Raw genomic sequence first — 23,450 nt, 5'->3', positions numbered from 1 at the left:
GTAAGAAGAAAAGAGGCTTCTCTGGTGCCTGTACAAGGTTAGTCTATAAGCAATTGTTTGGCAATAATTTACTTTTCTTAAGAGGAACTGCATACATTCTGGTTCTTCTTTCCAGATACTATCCAGGTAACAGGATTCAGCTACTTTAAGCTGCTGCTGCTGACCATATTAATTGATGACACATTAATTCTGAGGATGTTGAGACCCAGAGCCTTGTATTTGGAGGACATAAATATCTCTGCCACACTGAAAGCAAGTAAAACAAGCAGCCACCGTTGTGCCCCTTCACCAGGCAAGCAGCATATTTGTGCTACACGTGTGTGCAGAGACAGAAAGGGCAAAGTACCATAAAGATGGATAATTTACTAAAAGCCATTTTGGTGATCTCTGAAGGGGTAAACTCTCTTAAATCAATACACAGAACAAACATGCACAGGGACACCCAGTGCTCCTAACCCACAAGAACCCTCCACACATATGAAACAGTACTAAACATGTCTTATGAAAAAGGTGGTGGGAGAAAGAAAATACTGAAATTGTGGCTTTTCTTCTTCATTTCTTTTATGTATACCCTTTCATTCTCTCTCTGCCCTCATTATATGCACCAGGATTTTTTCCTTCAATATATTAAGTTCCCCTTTAGTTAAAGGGGTGTCAAAAATGTCTATTTTTGCATCCCTGTATTAAGTCTCACTATACACTTTCACTAATATGATCTCACTCTATGCTTTATGTGACACTTAGCAAAGGCAAATCACATCAGATTGCACCTACCCTTAGGGGAAAATAATTTTAAATAAGAGAAGATAGACAATTATAAAGCAAAGAACAATAAAGTACCACACTTTTGCTCACAATCCCAATTTTTTTTAATCTCGTGGATGTGTCAAAATTCTACTATTTCAGAGGGAAAAAAATGCAAGCATCAAAGTGAGTGCACTTCCACACAATTGTACCTACACTCTTACCAAGACCCTTCTCACCATCCTCCCTCCCCACCCCCCAAGATATGTTGCCTCCTACTCCTTAATTCCCATTTCTCAACAATAACACCACTTAATAGTCTCTCATTTCAGCAGCCACATGAACTACACACAACATTAATGCCTTAAACCCACAGAGAACAAACATACTCCTTTTAAACAAGAGCCTATGGAAAAAGACTTAAACGTGTTTGAAAGGAGATCAAGTGAACATCTACAATGTTAGTCCATTCAGCTGTTTGAACTCAATACCTATGGGAGAGAAAGCAAATGGTCTACACCTTTTCCACTCTTAAGAACACGCAAAGAGCAAATGCTCGTTCATTTCTAGGGCTGTACTGCCACACTGGTTACCTGGAAAAAGCCTTGGCACATCATACCAAGGTGCAGGGTATGCCAATACTGGTGCCCCCCAGCCCTGCCTCCCAGCTTGTGGTGCCCCAGCTGTGACAGCTACATGTGATGCCACCACAAACCCACCCACCATAACAACCCTTCTTCTCCCTGTGCTCCAAAAAGCAGCCCCAAGACAAAAATTGTCAGCTCTCAGGCTTACTTCACTGACAACCCAAACTGAACACAGACAGCTGGATATGAAACGTTAAAAACACCACACAGCAAAAAACCTTCTATGGAGAGTGGGTAATGCCATACGGTAAGAAATGAGTTCTGTATGAAAAAGTCCTGAGAGGAACAGCCATAGAAACAAAGTTAGCAACTCTTATAGCCAAATGGAAAACTGCTGGTAATCAACCGAATTTATAGGGGAAGGAAAAGAGGTGTCTTATTGTTTACTCTGCAGCCAGCAAAATAAAAACAGACAAGGAAAATCCCACACAAAAGCTACCCCCCACACAGAGTTCATTAGTTTCTCCCCCTCGGGTTGCTTCAAGTAGCTGATGCTTGGGCACAACAGAGTGAATCAGTGTTTTTAATGCTCTTCTAGTGGGAAGAAAGGAAAAAAAGGAAGCCAAGTTTACAGGACAAAATAAATAATCCTTAACTCTCAATTCAGATCAGGGTGGCTGGGGGGAAATGCAGCAGTTTTCTAGTTACAGGGTGAGGGAGGGGGAATTGCCATTTTTTTCTTCATGGTAAATGTAGGTGACAATACAGACTGAGCCACTGGAGTGGCTTGTCCTGCAAGAGGTTCTGCAGTCTCTGCCTACCCCTCTCTTCACGCTGAAATTTCATGGGTTTAAGCAATCTTTTCACTCTGACTTGTTCATATTTGATTCCTAAAAGTACCTCACAAACAGCAGTAAGTCCTTTCAGATAAAACTTATTGAATGGACGTTCTAAGCCACTCTTTTCTATAAAATTTTGGGTGCATATACTCATGCAAATATAGATCTCAATGTACTTTTTCCTAAAAAGTAGTTCTGATAAATACAAAACCAAAGGGTCACAATTCCTGCCCAAAATGAAGGTATCCTGAACTTCTTTCAAAAATAAACTCAGTTAACTGACAAAGAGGTGTTTCTATCACTTATATTAAAAGGCATTTAATTTCTAGTATATATTACAAGGCACACTGATGATACAGTTAGTACATTTTTACCAATCAAGCCATTAGCTTGTGAAACGGCCAGTTGATCTTGAACTTACCTAGCAGAAGAAAGGAGAAGGATTTATAATACTGACTTGTTAAGAAACATCACCACTTTTTATTTCTACACACTGATCCGGTCAGCACAATACTCAAAGAGGAAATGTTATTGCTCCAATTTCAGACCCAATTCCGCAATTCAAGCAGACAAAACTTGGCTAAGCCACAGGCAAACTGCAGCAATACTTCTCTTTGTGTTGACTCATTTAATCCCAGACCCAGATTTAAAAGCAGTCTGTACTACCACTCAGAATAAGGATTTTCCATAAAATTTAGACAAAGAAAATTTTTCCTCAAAGCTCGTGCAAGGCACAATAGTTGGCTCCTAACTACACTTTTCCCCCTTTCATCTTGCACACACAACCCAGCAAAGCGGCCGCTTTGGAGAGGTGCATTATCTCAGCATTCAGAGTGAAAATTCAGAGTGAGGTTGGATTACCTCACAGACCCCTCTGTGCTCATGATCAAATTTCCTACCACCGCCTGCATAGCAGGGGGTTTGCTCCCTGCCTCTCCCCAGGGCCAGCCCAGCCCTGCACCCAAAGCCCAAAGCTGCACACTCCCTGCAGGACTGACTCCAACACCCTGCCAGAATTCTGCACCCTTGTGAGCAGACTGAGAGCTCAACAAGTACGGCCAGGAGATTTGTATGGGCACATCAGAGTCACATCGTGCAAAACAGGCAAATCAAGCAGCATAAGCCCAGCTGTAGTTCTTGTGTTTATGTGGCTAACCTGGATAGTAGGCTGTCTCACCTGTTATCATTTGCTTTAGGATTTTAGCCCGACAATTCTGCACGTCACTAATTAGACTAAAAGCTTATATTCATTATTTGTGAATTCCCTAGAGTGGGCCATAAAGGCATTTTAAAAAGAAAATTCTGAAAATTCTGCCATTACCATATTAATGTTGAATTTCTCATTAAAACAAACCAACTTTCATTTTGCAGGTGTTGTTAATAGAAAAGGCTGTTAAGGTTTTTTTTTTAATGAAGAATTAAACACTGCTTTAAATCTAACAGGAAGTTTTAGGGTCCTTTAGAAAAATGGGCCTATTTTTGTGGCTTACGACGTTTATGGTTGGGTTGGTTTTATCTTTAATTCCTCCCCCTCTTTTGGAGGTGGGGGTGTATGTTGTTTTTTCTAAATGTCACATTTTCTCTTTCCCTCCTCCTCTGAGCACGGGGCCTCTAGTCCTTAAACAACTGTACTATGGAGCTGATTTTGTTGACCAAACTTTTTCAAGCTGTGGTCACTTGTCATTTATTCTCTCACCACACAACTAACTTGCAACTAACTGGGATGCGGATAAAGGTGAAAACACTCATGAGGTGCATGAAAGATTGAAAATAAACACCTTTAGAAGCAAAAGGACTTCTAAGCATGCAAAAATACTTTGTTTACTTAGTATCCTTAATGGGACACAGCACTCTGCTTTTATCTTTCTTCTCCCCACCCCTCATTTTCTTCAACCACCAAAATAGCCAAAGGCTTCTTCTCTCCCATCACCTGTTTTCCTAGTGCCCACAGGGCCCTGCTACTTGGAGCAGTCACTATTTCCATTATGAGCTAGCTATGAAAATCTACATCAGCTGTAAGAAGCAGCTCCAGACTGAAATTTGCATAGGGTTCCCCTGCGGTATGTGGCCATGTAAGGGGCTAGGGAGCAGGAGATCACAAAAAACAAAAAAAAAAAAAAAAAAAAAAAAAAAAAAAAAAAAAAAAAAAAAAACCAAAAACACCCCTCTCTTTTTTTTTTCCCCCTTATTTTCCAGTGAATTCGGCTCTCTTTAAAAAGCCCAAGCAGCAAAAAGGAATGATGAAGGATACTTCTGAAGCAAAAAAGGTACCAGGACTGCAATAATTAAAAAGCCAACAAGATACTTTGTTCTAAGCAGCTGCTGGATAAAGCCTCCGTTTTTATTTTTCACATCTTCCCACATCTCTTACTCAGCAGGAGTTCGCAAACCAGTTAGAAATCCAATGGAAATAAGTGACACATAGCACGTACTATGCAAAATTTTGGCAACTTTTTTTTTTTTTTTGGTATGGGAGGTATGGCACCAGATTAGATCTCATCTAACAATAACTCAGTGATTCACCCTTCTCAGACTGAAATACCCAAATAAAATTAGCAGCACTCGTAGACAAATTCAGTAGCCACCATGCTGCTGAGACCAACTGCTCAACCACGAGCCTGCGTGTGCAGAGAACATCGGAAATGCTTCCCAGATTCCTTACACCACAGCGATAGACAGGGAGTTCAGCCTATTTTCGTCTCTTTCAGGTCACACTCGAGTGAAACTACAGTTGTTCATACTCAATTTTGAGTTCACTGTAGGCTCCAGATTAAACAAATTCAGTTCTGGCTGGGAGGGGGCAGGACCAGAGGGGAAACAAAATAGCAAGAGCTGCTCCTCCTATACACTTACAACATTTAATTGCAATACCTCTGTTACACAATCTCAGCATTTGCTACTTTTTTTTTGCTATCAAATAGCAGATTTAAAACATTCAGGTTGAGAACAAGCTAGTTCAGGACTTAAACTGAGCGTGGCATTAGGGCAGTTCAGGGACTCATCCCGCTCCACCACCACCCTGCTGTTTCACCCCACACGCACAATTTTTCAAGAAAAGCCTGTTTGCTGCCTCTCTCAGGCAAAAACTGAATTAAAGACAGAAGTTAATGTCCAACCCCTAAAAGGATCTCAGTAAACAAAGATTCCTGTAGGGTCTAGAAAATGCAAACACAAACACTGCTGGAGACACCATCAAATTTCAAAAAGCTTATATGCTATAACCAGAATAAGTGAAATATCTTTTTAGTCTGATTTTAAGTGCATACGTGAACTTCAGCTACCATACTGGCTCTCTGACATTTTCAGGACTCTTCCACAATATAAAAAGACAGCAACAGCTACTTCATTTGGGCAACTGAATATACAATAATATCTAAAAATAATTAATAGTCCTAGTGCTTAAAAGACCAAAATAAACTAAAAGTAAAATTAACAAACGCACAGAGCAAAGCAACGCTTCCAAACGTACAGCCACAGGTTCAGGGTCTTTCCATTGTTTAAAGCCACTCAAAGTATTTAGAGTGTGCATGTGCACTCATGGCTTTCACTCTGCACCTGTACTGACTGAAGCTTCCATTTTTACTACTGTTTTTCCAAAATACATATATTAATCAACTTTGCAAGAGGACACTTATTAACTTATTAACTTATAGCTTACACTGACATGATAATGGAGCATTTGAAAGATGCTATGCTCATCATCTGATATTCCAGCAAAGCCTAACAATGACCTGCAGTTCATTTGCTCACGTGACAAAAAACTTTTTGTTTAATTAAAAAAAAAAAAAATCTATCTTTCAATCTCAAGACAAATCAAGAAAAAAATTAAGAGTACTGGAAAGACAAATTGTTTCTTTTAAATCTTCTAGACCACAATAACAGGAAAAAAGTAGAATACTCCAGCAGCTTTACATCAGAAATGTCAGGTTTACTGTACATTTCCTATTATCTTTGATATCTTTAAAATAAATAAGTTCTTCTGTCTCAATAGCTTCAGTACAATAAGCCTTAATAACACAAGTGTAAAACAAACTTTTAAAGTATAAACTGATGCATGCTGTAGCCAAGACTGCAGAGACACCAATTCTCACTTTGATGCTCTAGTCATTATTCCACTAGTACACTTTGTTGAAGCAATGGAATGCCAGCAAGAAGAGCACTCAAGTGCTGTCCCTTACTAATGGCAATTCCACGTGGCCTTAAACTGATTAAGTGACCTAAATCAGATGAGATATAACACCTTCTAGCACCAGAGGAGTGCTAGAACCCGCAGAGCTTGCACTGTCACCACCAAACAGCTTCCCTTCCTTTCTGTTGCCCTATCAAACCCCAAAAGTCATCAAGTGACCACTCCGCTGTTTGACTTATTTTTATGCTGAATGTCAACAGATGCAGAAATTTCTTTTTTAAATGCCCTTACTTCTTCCGTATTTCTGTTGCTTGTAAAGAGAAACAAATTTGGTCTGTGATTTTCAAACATTATTCTCACTTTTTTAGTAATTTTCTCTGAAGAATTCTCCACAAATTTAATGCTATTTGATTACACAAAAATTTTGTGGAGAGAACAGCACCAAATGAAATTATTTCATAGCTGTACTTTCAGAAAAATGTAACACGTTATTTAGAAGACCTACACGTTCTGTCCTCAAAAAATTTTATACCCTTTAAGTATAGAATGCACCATCCTTCAGCTGGTACACAGAACTAAAGAGACACACCTTGCACGCATACACAATATTTTTTTTTCATTAAGGTGTGATCTAAAGACTGATTACTGAAATAATTTAGCTTTTTTATTGACATTTTGTAAGAAGTTGAATTTATGCAGAAATACCCATGCAAATTCTTCTTTTTCCTTTTTTTTTTTTTTTTAGCAATAAGTTTGGTCAGGGTAAGTGTATTTACACTAGTAAATCCCCGTGCACAGTAAATAATTTGTACTGCCATAGTTAAAACATCACAGACTGTATGTAAAGAGTCTTTCGCAATATTTTTTATTTACTTAATAGAAATGCTGTTAATTATATCTTTCATTAAACTTCATTTTTAAGAATTACCAAAACAATCTTCTGTGCTTTTGTCATAGCAGCTTTGATTAGTGCACACAGGCTTACATAGTATAATATATGAAAGCAATCCCTGAGCTTTCATACCGGGGCTTGATTAAAGCCTTAGAGTATCATTTCATTCTGTTCAACTGGAAAAGTCAACAACTAAAATTCAATTGTTCACTGACTTTAAATTATGCAACATTTCAATTCTACAATTTCTTTCAAAGGGAAGTTATGCTGAAAAATTGGTTGTGTTTAAGAGGTGTCAGTGTATTTTCTTTAACAATCTTTACAGTAAATATATAATATTTTCCCTTACATTAGTAATGCTATTAAAAAATTTGTTTTGATTTAGGTGGCCGTGTATAGGGCAATTATAGGATAAATACTATCAATTTTAAAATAATTTCATTGTTTTTAATTTCTTTTTCACAGAAAACAGGATATAGCACAGGTTTTGAGGATGAATATCACAGATAGCACTGACTTTTTCGCTGTCATTGTAGATTTGAATACACTGCCATGAGCAGAGAACAAAAAATAGTTTACATTTCTGCACTGGAAAGTGCACTCTTTACATAGCGTTTAACATTGGCATTATTTCAGTTCACTTCGCATTAAACTAAGCAAAATTGTAATTTTGGAATTAATTTTCTCTTCTTTTAAAGAAGAGAAAAGGCTTATATTGTGCTACAGCTAACCAGTTAAATCATAAGTATAATTTATAAGTTAATCATCATTAACATCAAGATTATTTGCATTAAGTAAGTTGTAGTTTTCAAAGATATGGCATTTTGTAGGGTATTTTAATCAAGATTATGAACAAAGTTCATATGAATGAAGATTATGATTTTGACCACATTTAATAAATTATTTAGCAGATAATTAGTATGAATTTAGTTTGTATACAGATGTGCAAGCTTATTATCACACCAAGACAGTAATTACTAGCTTATTTCTACAATCATATGGTACTGATTTATAAACAGAGATACCTAAATTAGGTGGAACTTGCCTCCACATATAGATTGAATTGCTTTTACCTTAGAGCAGAGTTTAGTATAGTTTAAATACACCTTTCAAAGCTTCTAAATTCAGCCATTCCACCTGCATATAGATGTACTCAGCAACTGAGGATTAAAGAACATTCTTTAAAAGAGCTGGAGAAAGTTAAAATAGCAAATTAAAAGAAAAAAAGGAAAAAAAAAAAAAAAGCTTAAGGAAGACTATGGTGTTGTAAGATATTTAACCACAGATATAAATCAAACTTCTTTGGGGGAAACTAACCACTTTCTGCTAACACTACTGCTTGTGTGTCTTCTTTACTCCCCACCATCATCCCCCAAAAATTCAGCTTATTTCAAATGATGGTGGCACCAGCTTCGTGCCTAGTGCTGGACTATGCAGTGAGACAAAACTACCAGTAACAACCAGAACTGGGACTACCAAAAGCCCCAAAACAAAGCAATCACTCCCTCCCTCTCCTCCTCCAAACCTCAAAGACATGCTTTAATACCTCACAACCACATACACGCTGTACACAGAGAGCAAGGGAAGTTCACAGGGCTGAAAGTTAACGAGAAAAGAGGTCAGGACACCTTCTCAGCACCCCTAAACCAGGCCAAGCTCTCCTCATCTTGCCCCAGTCTCAACAGGTAGGTGACACACCAGAGCCACCTCCAGAAAACTATCACTGCTCAAATGCCATTTGTTCCCCTGGAATTTTCAGGCTTTCATTGTGGTAAAACACGACTAAGTTTTGGACAGACTTTTCCATGCTTTGCCATTTTTTTTTTCCTTTTACTGCCCTTTTCTCCCAAAGGTACCACCCAAAATGATATATCCGGTGACACAAGTGAGAACTATGCCAAAGAGAGGCTTTCTGGAGTGCAAAATCACATGTGATTTCCACCAGCAGTCTCTAGCTTAAAAAGTTAATCTTAACTTCAACTTTCATTTGAAAAACCATTTTTTGGAGTGCTACAGCACGAAACACAGCACTGCTATACAGCAGGAGATGGACACAACCTCATGCGTGGCACTGGATCTGAACTGAAGTCTCAGTTTCATGCTGAGCTGCTGAGCTTAGTGTGGGCAAAACCAGTAACAGTCATACTGGGTGAACAGTGTGGGTCAAGTGACATGGCCACAAGGGAAGAAAAGCAATAAACATAAGCCTATTATTTGCCACAGAGGCAGGCAAAATCCAGCCATGGCCAGTGAATGCAATTCCGTGATTTTAGTGAAGCTATTCAAACACAAAGGTAGAGCAATCCTTATAATTTCAAGACTTCAGTTAATGACAAGTCTTCAAACTGTTTTCCCAAGATTACTTTCAAGACAAAATGGGTAACTACAACTATAAGTAGGTTAAACACAATTCTGCTCATGCTTTGAGTTCAACTGAACAACTGCCATAAAGCCCAGTTGTACAGAGGGTGTGTACACCACTCTTATCTAAAGCTTACCATTCTATGTTAAAAGCAGAATTTGGGACATATTTACATGTCAACAATCACTTCTTGTTTAAGAGTAGCCAGTGCAAAAGAATGGGTAGAAATTGCATTTTTTATCAAAAAAGCCCCTCAAGTGCATGACAGGGAAAAAAAAAAAGAAAATTCCTAAATAGAGGTATATAATACACTCTAAATGCATAAAAAAGCAGCAACCCAGAGCAAGGCATCAAATAGAACAGGAACTCGCCATTTGCTGTTAAGACTCAGATTATCACTGAGGAAAAAGTCTCAGTCTTTAATAAAAAAAAAGTCCTCTAATTTTTGTCTATTACAACAATGTGGGGTGTTAGGTTGCTTTAAGGGGTGGATTTTTTTTAAAGTATTTTAGCAGAATAAGCATTCTGATGCATCTTCAAATGAACTCTTATTAGCAATACAAGAACAATTTTACACCACTCCTACTGAGTTCCAGAATTAAACTCTGAAAAGAAATTTAGTAATGAGTACACAGTATTTAAAAAACCCCAAACAATAAGAGCTGTCCATTTCTCATTTATATCTCATCCTATGTTAAAAGTTTCTGCGCGGGTGGGAAATTCATACAATCAGATAATAAACAAGTATTGAGGTACCGCAGCACTTCTCTCGGGTCAAAGTAATGCCTTCTGATTAGCAATGGCAGCTTTTAACACTTTTGGTTAGCATAACACCAAATTATGCTGCTGCCCACCACCACCTAGGACTGGCTTAGATAATCGAGCTCCTATTAACATCAACCTCACTGTGAGAGAGCTCTTGCTGCTGGTGAGCAGCAGCACCCACTATGATCGATACAGCCAAGAGACACTCAGCATCCCATCCCTCTGTCTTGACCCTGGTGAATAGCTCCCTCTGTACACCACAGCACTGGTTTTCCACCAAGAAAAAATGTGGTTCATTCAGGAATCCTGTTGCCTTGGTGGGACAGACCTTTGTGCTCTCTACAGCACAGAAGTACATAACTCTAACAAACCAGTAAGCTCAACGGTGAGGGGAGCCTGAGCAAGCTGGTGTACAGTTAGCAAAGTCATTTGAAAAATGATTTCTAAATTAGCAGCAATAGTCCAAGACAGACAATTTTTTCCCCTAGTCATTACCTGCATAAGTTTGCCAACAAACTTTCACCAGAAAATCATTTAAAGCACGTATATCAGAATTCACATTTTTTAAAAAAATTAAATTTCCATTATATTCCATAAATATATTCTATAGTAATAGATTAAACTGTTACCTACATTCCTCTAGCACCCCACAAATTATGTTTTTCAAGCACTGTCCTAAAGAGACTCTTCTTTGACATTTTTACTTTAGATGTAGGAGGAAAAATTGAACTATTCTTCCATGATAACCAGGAAGCCACCACCACAAAGAATTTCCCCAATGCATATAAACCAAACAATCCACTTTATCACCAAAAATAAATCTCTGGATTATCTGTTCTGCAACAGTTTTAAAACTACTGTTTAAAAAAAAAAAAAAAAAAAAAAAAAAACACAAAAAAAAACCCAAAAACAAACAAACAAACAAACAAACAAAAAAAAACTGGGGTCTTTTGCTTTACTAGATATGTGCATTTTCCCTATCAAAGATAGAGACATTTTGTCAACTCTGTTTCCCAAGAGTCTCCTGGCAGCACACTGGGGATTCGGGATTCCCTCTGACAGCAGGGGAGAAGGGGCAGGGAGAGTGGGAGAGTGCAGGATCAGACCCTAGGATAAAAGTTGTGTGGAGCACCTGCACAGCACAACTCACCCAAGTCAGGGATTCCCCCACCCCTCCCCTTTCTCATAGCCAGCCCTCCTGCCCTGATTATTCCTAGAAAATTAGAGCCCAACCTTGATCAATGCATGCTAGATATTTAATGAATAATTTCAAATCCAAGCCCAACAAGCTTTTTACTCCATCTCTGACTGCTCTTTAATATGAAATTTCAGGAAAATAAGTAACTGCAAAGCCAACTAATAACTTAAGCTTATTATTTTTTCCAACAGAAATTTTTGTTCACACACACTAGAGTCCCCTTTATTGGGAATTTTTATTTCTGCAGTACAATTTTTAAGGCTCCATTAAGGTGAAGTGAGTTCCATTTTTGAGGGAAAACATATAAAACCTGTACATTTAACATTTAAAAACTAAAAAACAATTTACCAAAACAATAAAACATTACTATTTTCAAAGAGGAAAAATGTATTAGACACATGGTGTAGACTACATATTTTAAAATAACATTCCTAAAGTTCAGCTGAGCATGAAAGTTAATCTTTGAAAAGTGAACATTCAGCTCCAGTTGTGTTCAAGGGTATTGGTACTAGGACAAAAAATTAAAAAAACCAACCCCAAAAAAACCCCAACCTTACTATTTTTGTAATTTCTCCAGATATTTTTAGCTGGTCCCTTCTTAAACTGCAAATTATTTTATGGTAATACAATCTTTTAAAATGCATATGTGGAGATATATATACACACACACACAAGAGACACACATATACATACACGTTCTCTTTGAAGCTACTGATTGGTGAGAAATAATGCAGAGGCTACAGCCACAAGATAATCAAGACACGAAAAAATTTAAAATGGAGTAAAGTTCTTCCCAGCTGAAGATCTTCTATTTCAAGACAGTTTCATTTCTCTGCTTAGTCCTGTACTCAGGAAGGGTCGGATCCCTCTTTGACTCATTATCTGTGTTCTTATCCAAATTTTAACTTAATTAAAAGCACAGAATTCCTCCTTTTGCACGTTAGTGGCAGTTTTCCATTCATTCAGGTCTGCAAAGGGCAATTTGAATAGATGCTGAATCCCCTGCACCATCAAGAGGCAGGCTATAGGGGAAGCTCATGGCTGCTGAGGCTACGTTGAACAGGAGACCTTTTATGCTATAGGTTCCTCTTGTGCCAGCTGTCACAATAGTACAAGTCAGCAAAATAACAATATCATAATTTTCCATTTTGGAATTTCAATGCACTTGCAGAAAAATAAAAAAAAAATGGAAAACCACCTTTTTTGGCACCACTCTTTTACTGCCATTGCACAGAGAGCATTTTAAGGTTTACTAGGGTCAATATTAGGGTAGCGCACTTCATTTCCTAAGTATCCCACGACATACATCAAGATTTTCTTCTCTGTTACATATACGTATCTTTAATAACACATTCAGAAACCAGTACTGCAGATCTAGAAATAAGCAAATCCAGGAGGTCATACAAAATTTCAATTTTTTGATACTTACCACAAATGTGCAGGAGCTCTTGCTCCCACACAGAAATTTCTCAAAGCCAAGTTGTGTATTCCAGTTGATGACAAGGAACAACTGTCACTGGACTATCCAGATGGACAGATATGCCCAGAGAGGCATGCACTGGGCTAACTGGTCTCCCCAGCATACCTCCAACACAGACACATGGGGAGATTTTTGAATGGGGCATTCAAGATATTTTCCTCATTTGGACAGCAGAGGTAATGCTTGCCCAGCAAAGATGCAGGGTGAAACGGCATTCAAGTGCCTACATTTGAAATGCCCAGGAAAAAAAAATAAAGGAAAAACTACGGAAGCCTCAGACTAAAACTATAAAATACTGCTCAAGTATTTGATTCCGTCATATTTCTAGACAAAATACGGGAAAGTTGTGGTTTTATCTTAGCTTTCAACAGTAATTAGCATATAACTTAATATAATTCTATAGTCTGTATAGTTAGAGATGAAGAATGGACTGATGTGGAGATAGACTTTTTGCATATGAAAATAAAAGTACATGAAAAGAGGATGGTCTTTAAGCACTCTAGAACTATATAAAGCACCTTGATATTGCTAAATGTATGAAGCCTATTCAAACTTTCTAATCCATCCCACTCTATATACAAAACACGAAGTTGTCACTTAGATTTTAGAGCATTCAACTTTTGCACATGCTCTCTATCCAGTTACTGATTCTGAATAATCAAATTCCAATGATAGATTTTACTCTTAAATTGCAAGAAAAAAAGTCCTACTTCAATATTGTCCTGTGCCTATCTCATTGGACTCACATAAGGAGGAAATCACTAGAAGAAAAGGTGTTTTTATCTGTGGTCCATGCCACTATATATATTTTTACCAAAATCCCAGGACAATAAAATACTAAAAGATAAGATGACCCTAAGGAGAAGAACAGGTTTAAGGAGAGAAGAATCTCTTTTGTGAGTTCCCTGAAGGACTAGTCCTGTCCATGACTAAGAATTAGGTGTATTTTAATTCTGTCCCTCTCTCACAGACACTATGGGAAACATCACATCTTCTGTTAGGTAGGTAAATCTCAAGCCATTTAAAAATTTTTCAGGTCAAAACTAAGCATTTGAAGTCCACCCAGTAGCCATAAAAGGACTCCAGCACTGTAGAGTCCTATGCTCTGCACTTAAAAGAGCGACTGAAATGAACACAGCCCCATTTTACAAAAATACCACCGTCAAGGTCTCAAAAATGTGGAAAATGTTATTACCCCTTGCTTGAAGGGGAAAAAAAGGGAGAAATAAAAAAAAATCTTAAACATTTCCTGATCATATTTTTACTACCCTTGAATTACACTTCCAAAATGTTATTTTTTATTCCACCCCTCTAAAATTTACCGTATCTACGCACAATTTAAAGTCCACTACAAGTATATTTCTCAGGGTACCTTGTGTAAAGGGAAGTTAGCAAAACAAGAACAGGACCAATCTTTCAGGACACACATTTACAGCTGTGTTTCACATGTTCCAGCTGATTTTTAAAAACTGCAGCAAGGGATTTTTTTTTAAATTCATGATCAAACAGTATGAGGAGCTATAAAAATTAAATTTCCCACAATGTAACAGTCAACACGGTTGGTGAAGATTATCTGGTTTTGTCATAACTCATTGTCTGTGTAGGAATAGTCACAACTGGTGTTTCCACTCTAGTTGAAAAATTTCAAAGATTAAAACCAAAAAAAATCTTCTGTTCACATCTGCAAAAACAAATGTGGAAACAGAATAAAAACTTTAAATCACCATGTGAAGTTTTGCCCCTTCACTCCCGAAAACACTAAGTTTATGCAGAAAGAACAGAAAAGAGAATAAATACAGCTAAGAAATAGCATGTTTTCTAACATGTCTTCTTTGAGCACATTTCTACCTCCTTGATATTTTCAGAAGCAAAACCAAAAATCAATGCCGCTAATTAATTATCTTTTTTAATAACTATGACCATTGCAGCTACCATGCGCACTTGAGCCTCACAAAACCATTTCCCACCGTCTTGTGCACACAGGACACAAACCTTCATTATACTGAAAATTAGCAACACAATCCAATTCCCATCTAATGGTGGCCTGTGGAACACAGGTGGCTGCAAGAGGGGGACTTGGAGACTGTTTCCCCCAAATCAGCCTTTGGACACCTCAGCATCAGAAGTGAAGCCCAGTTGGCAGGCCACTGCTCTCCCCATAGAGCACCATTACCTACAGGGTGCAGCTCTGTTACCCACTTCTCCTGCCTCCTTCCCAAACAAATCCCCCAGAAGAGACACAGTGAATTTATTTTCTCAACAAAGAGCCCTCGAGGTGGGGAAAAAAAGAAATTAACAAACCTTCCAGTTGGAAAAAAACATCTCATCATTACCACAACTGAGGCGTTTGTGAGCATTTTAGGTACCTGAGGGCCCCAGGAGCAGGCGGAGCTGATCAGGTCTGGGTGGGAAGCCCACCTGGACATGGAAGCCAGGCCGGGAGGCTGCGCCAGGCACATCCCCAGGTGCCCAGAGTTAGCGCCTGCCCTCCCCCCTCATTACGCACAAGTGACATCAGGGCCATTTGAATAATCAGATTGCAGCCTACATCGCCTTGTGAGATGCCAGCTGCTCTTGGATTGCTGCGAGGTAGTACCCAAAGCCTCGCACCACAAGTTGCACATACGCCATGGGCAGCCACCATCCTCCTCCCTCACTGCTGCGCTTTGTCAGGAGAAAACTCAGCTCTAAGTAGTGGATGTGACTAACGGTGGCCTGCCTTCCCTCGCAGAGCGTGACTCGCAGTCAAAATCATTACAATGTCTCCTCTAACTTTTGCATAAAGTGACCTAAACCCTCAAATATTGCAATAGCCTTCTTCCACACCAAGGGGTCTGAATGCAGAAATGCTGCATTCCTTTGGCATTCCCTTGAGATTTCAATAGTAAGTCAGGAATCTACTCCTGAGCTTATTAAATGCTTTGCACCTCCCCCAAAATAATTCCCCACCCTTCCATCAAGAAAACCTTGACCAGGGCTCTTTTTTGAACCACAGCATTTCTCCTCATCTGTTTTTCAAATACTTCCAGGGGAAGTGACTGAGGGGGAGAAAGCCACACACAGGCTCTCTCCTTACTTCCTTCCACAGCAGGTAGGAAGGCAATTTTGCAAACCTGGGTGTGCCCACTTCAAATCAGAAGATCCAGCAAGGGCTGGAATGCAGTGACTACTGGGCCCAAGAATTTCGCCCTGAATAACAAGCCAGGCACACTCCATGTCTTCTAGATTCAGCTCAACTTTATGGCAATGCTAGCTGACACCACCTCTTGACCTTCCTTTATGTGACAAGGATATGGATTACCAAGCCCTTACCCTTTCCTCTTGTGCACCTCAGCTGTCTCTGCAGAAAGATACCCACAAACTACCTTTCTGAGTGATAATGTACACACTCTAGTTTAAAAAAAAAAAAAAAACAAAACCAAAAAAACACAAACCAACTGAAACTCCCATAAAAATCACGTTTAAGGAGGCTGTGAGGAGTGGAGCTGGGAGTCTCCATGAAGCAGCCTCAAAGCAGCAGAGGTCAATACAATGCATTGAATAATTTCGTTGCACTACCAAACAACTTTTTCTCTTATGAAGTAATCATTTGACCGAACTATTAATTGTACACTCATGCTGAAAGACAGACTTGACACATCCACTTTTTTTTTTGTTTTGTTTTAAATGGCGTCACTTCTCCAGCCATATCTCGCCCACAGGAGAGCACAGGGCTCTTGGGAAAGCGCTTCTCGGCCTTCCAGCGTGCAAACACATTGGGTGGGCCTGCCGAGCAACCCCCACCCCACCACACCCCGGCTCTCCTGCACCTTTCGCTGGTGCAAAAAAAATACAAAGACTTCAAATAAGTTACTTTGAAGCCACCTCAACCACTCTCACCAACAATACTCAACATTTGAAAACTGCTTTCACGTGTAACTAACAACAGTAAAAATGCGCCCAGTAAGAAATGTTTAGAAAAACAAGGGAAAAAAAACTCCAACTTTTTGACACCCTCTCCCCCCCCCCCCCCGCCCAAAAAAGAAAAAGAAAAAAAAAAAAAAAGACATCTATAAAAGGAACAAGAGAGTCACTATTACATATGGAGGCCACTGAATGAATTTTAAGTGGCTCTCTATATTAGATTTCGGGAGAGGGGGAGCGGAAACAAAGGGGAAGGAAGTACAGTCATGAGAAATACAATTTAATTTTCTGTTAAACAGTAGTATAAATCTGAACTGTATCTAATACATTCCAACATGATAATGCAGGATGAAACAGTGTTTTAACAAATAAGGGCTTTGGGAGAAGCAATATGGGTATGCTGATACAATTACATTTGCAATTTTTTCTATATGCCTATATGCAGACAACGCATGCCTAGAAAAGTGCTTTAAGTCCAGTGCAGGATCCTTTTCAACAAGTTACAAACAGATAAATGTTTCTGATAATTGCTAATTCACAAATAGGACACGGTACCCAGTACGAAGAATGGGCTTTTACACCATTTCAGCTGGCAGCTGAAATAACAGAAAAATACTTTTAAACACATTAAACAGTGACTTAAAAAAAAGTTGGGGAAACACCAGTGATTTTAAATTTACCTTTATATGAGTGTAATGAATTTCTTTCCAAAAGCATAAATAGAATGCTCTTTGTGCAAGCTTAAGATTAATAAGCATAACAGTAAATTAATTTATTAGACTAATAGGAAATCATCAATTTTTATATGTCCCATGGAATTTTCTTCTTAAATCTAAAAGTATATTCCATCTACAACAGTATTTTTCTATATAAAAAATACATGAAATGTAGGCTACTGTAATTCAAAACTATATGCATTGCATATTAAAGGAGAAAAAGTACATACACCATATTAATTTTCAATGAAAAGTATCAGATAAATATACCCATAAAGATTCACATGCAATGATTTTGTCCAGAGAGGGGTTCCCCCTACCCTTAATTAGAGCAAAAAACCTCCATTCTTTTGCTCAAGTGAAGCTTTCTTTTAACACTAAACAGATGACCAAACTTCTAATTCTCAAAATACCATGATACAATGCCCATCGAGACAGATAAACCATCTTTTCCAGTCAACTATCTTAAAAATACTGTAATTTAAAAAATAATCCTGAAATAGTAGAAGCCCCTTGTAATAAAGTTTCACAGACAGACATACTTCCCAGATTGAATAATGGAGTGCAGGAACAAGCACGTGGAAAGTTTGATCTATTTTTTTTTTTTACTCTCCTAGTGCATGCCAGGTTTTCTATCATATAAATATTTGCAAAAGAAGCAGGCTGAATTGCTATAGGCAGTGTAAAAATACTACTGCTTTATTCTAAATATTGCTTCTTTACATGAGGCCCAACAAAATTACTGCCTTGCAAAAATTAAACGTATGTTTAGAAATTAAGGATGCATAAACCCTGTCCTTACTGGGAAGGAGTCCTTCTCCTGCTGCTTCTACAGACCAGCTCAAAATAGCGATGATAAAATCCTCTCAAATACAAATGAGACTTCTACTATGTGCCCGTAAAATGCTGCAGACTCCAACATGGCAGGATCAAAAAAATATAACCACCAGCATATTTACAAGGTGCTTTTTGTTGCTGAAGCAGAGCTCACGTGCTTGCCCGTTATACAGTGCACAACACCACATTTCATTTCCTGCTAGCACACAGATTTTAACTCTTCTCATGGAACTTTAAATTTTAAAATCTACACAATCATTTGCCATCAGACCATAATAATTTGCTTCTCCCATAGAAAGGTAATTTAAAAAAAAAATAAATTAAATAGTAATTAATTGCTGCTGCCTGGCCAAGACACTATTAGAAATACATGGGGTGATTCTAGAAAACCTCACGGACTGCACTGAGTGCACGCCTATGGGTTTAAGAAAGCGGTCCATTTATCTACAGGGAAGAGAAACACAAACCTAAGCATTTTTCAAATTGCTTCTCACTGGATAACTAAGGGCAAGGGGCGGTGCGGGGCGGGAGGGGGGGGGGGGGTGGGGGGGGCCGGGGGATGTGGATAAAAATAAATTACCTTTGTCTTTTCGGGACCGAATGTTCAACTTCTATGAGTTTCCCATGCAGCTCCACTTTACCTGCCGAGATAAACAGAAAGGGGAAAATATTCGAGCGCGGCTGTGCGTCCCCGTCTCCAGGAGCGGGCTCGCAGGGGTGCGAAGCAGGAAACAGGAGCGCAACACGTTAGCCCATTCACCGGCGGCCCGGGCAGCGGCGGAGCGGGGCCGCGGCGCCCGGCAAGGCGGCACAGCCCGGCGCCGCGCCGCTGCCGCGGGGGAGCCGCGCTGCCCTCGGCGGGGCCCCTTCCCCCGCCCCGCGCCGCGAACAGCCCGCGAAACGTCGTGTGCGGGAGCCGGGCTCGGCCCCGACTCGGGGAGGGGGAGCGGGGGCTCCGCCACCCCCCGCGCCGCCAACTTCGGGCGATTTTCTGCGCGGAAGCGGGCGGGAAGGGAGCCGAAGGGAGGCGCGGAGCGCAGCCCGAGCCCATCTCCTCCGAGACAGCCTCTCTCGGCAGACCTGAGCCCATCTCCTCCGAGGCAGCCTCTCCCGGCAGACCTCCGCAAAACCGCTTCACGCGAATTTTTTTTTTTTTTTTTTAAAAGCACACAAAAACAGGATGTCGGGGCCGGGAGCCGGCGCTGCTGGAGGCGGTGATGGGTGCGTGAGAGCAGCGAAGAGAAACCGAAATAAATAACAGGGCAGCGCGGGGCGGGGGGGGGCAGGCAGGGCTCCCCCCTCCCAAGTTTGGAGCGATTCGGCGGCTCGCCCCCAGCCCCGAGGCCTAAGCCAAGCCGAAGGGAGCCTCTCCCAGCTCCGGGGGGGAGGCGGCCCCTGCGAGGGGCTGCGGGGGAGTCCAGCTGTGCCCGGGGTGGGTGTGTGCAGCCGCTGCCCCGCGCAGGGCTCCGCGCCCGAAGCCCGCCTCCGCCTCATTGCACTCACCGCCCCCCCCCCCCCCCCCCAGCCCCCAATGCAGCGAGGGCCCCCGGCCGGGCAGGGCTGGCCGCGGGGCTTGGAAAAACATGGGAACCGCCGCGCCGCGGGTCCCTGGGCCCAGGCTCCCGCCCCTCCCCGGCCACTCCCGGGGGGCCGCCGCCGCGTAAGCCCCGCGCAAAGGTTCCACGGGAAGGCCGGGCAGCTCCGGCCACGCTCGGAAAACAACAGTTCCCACCTCACCTGGGGCCAGAGTGAAGAGGGACCCCCCCCGGCCCCCCTCAGCACCCTCCAGACCAGCGGCGCGGCCCAGGCCGGCGCCGCAGCCGCTCCGCGGCCGCGGAAGAACGCGAGCGGCGGGAGCCGTCGGGGCTGCGGGGAGAGGGCGGGGGTGGTGGAAGGGGCCGCTCACCTGAAAGTGCCTCGATGGCCTTCATGGCCCAGCTCTCGTCGGGGCAGTCCACGAAGGCGTACCCCGTCTTCACCAGGAACTGGCCCGAGAAGGGTATCTTGGAGTCCTTAAAGAGACTTTCCAGGTCGAGAGGGCTGACGTTCTCGCCGAGGTTGCCGATGTAGAGCTTGTTCATCTTCCTGGCGGCTCGGGGAGGCGCGCACCGCGGGCTGCAACCCTCGTCTTGCGAGAGGAGGTGGGGAGGAAGGGGGAAATAAAACAAAATGCGATGGAGGAAGGAGAGAGCGAGAGCGAGAGAGGACAGGGAGAGGGAAAAAAAAAATCAGATCTGCAGCTTGTGTCCCTCCCTCTCTCTCTCTCAAGGGGTAAAAAAAAAAAAAAAAAAAAAAAAAAAAAAAAAAAAAAAAAAAAGAGAGAGAGAGAGAGAGAAAGAAGGAAAAAAAGCGTGGCCAAACGGGAGCCCTAAGTGCCTGCCGTGCTACCCGGGCGCATGGGGGGCACGGGGGAAACACCCAGCGCCGGGGCCGCGGATGGCGGGCTGAGAAGAGGAAAAGGAGGAGGGGAGGGGAAAAAAAAACTACTTTTTTTGTCTTGCCCCCAAGCCCCTTTGGCAGCAGCAGGCGGACTATGAAAATGTCACACTACGTGCATGCAGGCGCCGCCTCTCCGTATTAAAAAAAAAAAAAAAAAAAAAAAAAAAAAAAAAAAAGGGAGAGAGAGAGGGAGAAGGGGAGGGGGAGGGAAGGATGGAGAGAGAGAGAGAAAAAAAAATTACTTGAATATTCCGGCTTTTTGAATGAGCCACGTGTTCAAACTACAAATCAACTTCTCACGTGAGGAATCCCAGCTCTTCAATTAGCGAGTGGATGGGGCGCACACACACTCACGGAGGAGGAGGAGGATGGCCGGGGTGAAGGACGGGGAGAGGGGTGGGGGGAGGCTGGACAGGACAGGACAAGTTTAGAGAGGGCCGGAGGGCGGGGGAAATGGAAACCGGAGTTGGGTGGGCTCCGGTCTGCGCCGCCTCTGCCCTTCCGCCGGGGGAGTCCGCTCTGCGCGCCCCCTCCGCCCAAAAACGGCTGGGCGGCCGCACCTCCCCCCGTGTGAGCGGGGTGTGATCCTGGGGAGGGAGGGGAAAAGGCACCGCAATGCCCGCCCCCCCGCCCCGCTCCTCCCCCGCCGTGCCAGGCGGTGGGGATTATTCATCGGGGTCGTGCCTGGGCGATCCCGCTCCCCGGCAGTATGGGTTGGGGGGAGGAGGAAAAGGGAGAGGAAAAAAGAGGGGGTGCGATGGTGGGGGGAGGCGGCCGGGGAGAGAGCGGGATCCGCTCCCGCGCAGCGCCGCCGCGGCTGCGTGCTGGGGGGCTGCGGGCGGGGGCGGGGGGTCCCTCTAGCCCCGGAGGAGCCCCATATGGTAATGATCCCGCATTACTCGTGGTGCCTCTTGCGCTGAGTCTTACGGAAAGGAGAAAGAGGGGGAGAGGGAAAAGAGAAAAGAAAAAAAAAGACAAAGGCGTGGAGGAGAGTTGGGGGATGATGAAGAAGAGAGTCCTGGGGCGAGGGAGCTGCCCGGACCGGGGAGGGGCGGGGGGGCCGCGCTCCCTGCCCATCTGGGCAATGGTGGACGGCGTGGGGGGAAACGCGAAGGCACCGTTGCCCTCGGCTGGTAACGGCACACAAAGGGATTTGGCGACCCCCCTCTTTTCCTCCCCCCCTCCCCCTGCCCGGTCTAAGGAACCATTCATAATTCTCCACATTCGTACAGATACAATGGTGGGCTTGTGGGGGAGGGGTTTGGGGGTGTGGAGCCTTTCCAGTGCAAACAAAACGTTGCCTGAAGATGAAGAAAGGATACGGAAATGAAAGCCAGCACTGTGTTTAATATAGCGATCTACTAGGTTTTGTTTAATAATTCAACGCACTTTAGCCGAAGGTTTCATTTATTCCGTGGTAGGCTTCTTGTGGTACGTTTTAATAGGTATATCCATGGAAAATGGTTAAATACTTTTATTAGTGAGCAGTGACTGGATTTCCTCATGTCCTGTAGCATGTCTGGAAATCTGTAGTAAAAAGGAACGCTTCCTAGCTTTGTGCCTAACTTCTAATACGTATACAATTGAGAGGGGTGGTTTAAATCTCCTTGGAAGCCGTGCTGGGGTCAGGCTTTTGTTACGCACGCTGCGGCCGCCGCAGCTCGGCGATGGTGGTGGTGGTACCCAGCGCTCAGGGGTGAGTCAGCCGCTGAAGGTTTCTCTTGTGGTGGTATGATGATGCAAGGAGACATGGCTCACCATGAGGCTGGAGCCCCAGACCATTGTGAAATTGTCAGGGGCTGGGGGAATGCTGCAGTAAGTTGGAAACACGGCCCTTTTGTTGTGTGCATCCAAGCGGTTGGCTGACCAAAACCCTAATATTTGTGATTTCAACCCATTGTTTAATCTCAGGGTTGGTTTTTTTTTTAATGAACTTTTAATTGTCAGGTTGCAATTGAGAAAATCGAGTGTTTTGTGTTTCACTAATCAGAATTTAATCACAACTTCCATTTTGTAGAAAATTAGCAAATAATTATCTTGGGGTTAGAAAGATTTTTTTTTTCCTAGAGATTTAACCAGTTTATGACTTTTTAGATGTTGGATGTGGAATTCTTTCTTAAATGAATTTGTGTGTCATAACCCCATTCTGTACAGTCTGCTTAAAATAAATAAATGCTTATCTAAGTTAAAAACAGCCCCCTCCAAACACCTGAACTCTCAGTTAAACTTGTGAAAGGAATTAGTCACTGTTCCTGCAGATTAATTGCATTCTTCATAAATTTGATTTGCACTGCATCTATAAGACAAGTCTGCATGTGATCATTTCTACATGGTTGGTCTATAGCATTATCTGGTATTTCCTCTTCAACTGCTAAAACAGGGTGCATATATTTCATTTAATATTCTAGTCTGGAAAATCTGTTTTGTTAGAAGATTTCTTTAAGAAATGAAGATTGAATGTTCATGATAACACTATGCATCAGTTGTCCAACATCATAAACCGCTTTGTAATCAAGTGGTTGGTGGGGGGGGAAACCCTTACTTATTAGCAATCCTCCT

General features: G+C 42.0%; 1 protein-coding gene across 1 annotated transcript in view; it reads right to left on the bottom strand.

The window, feature by feature from the left end:
* IGF2BP3 (insulin like growth factor 2 mRNA binding protein 3) overlaps positions 1-21,438 on the bottom strand; it is a 112,471-nt gene extending 91,033 nt beyond the window's left edge. The window contains exons 1-3 of the mRNA XM_066195734.1: positions 21,134-21,438; positions 20,359-20,580; positions 19,033-19,093 (exon numbers count right to left, since the gene is read on the bottom strand). Coding sequence (XP_066051831.1) covers positions 19,033-19,093; positions 20,359-20,533 — 236 coding nt within the window. The 5' untranslated portion in view covers positions 20,534-20,580; positions 21,134-21,438. The remainder of the gene's footprint in view (positions 1-19,032; positions 19,094-20,358; positions 20,581-21,133) is intronic.
* Between the last annotated feature and the right edge of the window lie 2,012 nt (positions 21,439-23,450).

Source organism: Chamaea fasciata, unplaced genomic scaffold, assembly GCF_029207755.1.
Source record: "Chamaea fasciata isolate MVZ Bird 193981 ecotype frontalis unplaced genomic scaffold, bChaFas1.0.hap1 SCAF_1, whole genome shotgun sequence".
Taxonomy (NCBI): Eukaryota; Metazoa; Chordata; class Aves; order Passeriformes; family Sylviidae; genus Chamaea; species Chamaea fasciata.
Note: the sequence above shows the minus strand (reverse complement) of the source record. Positions and strands in the feature narration are given on the sequence as shown.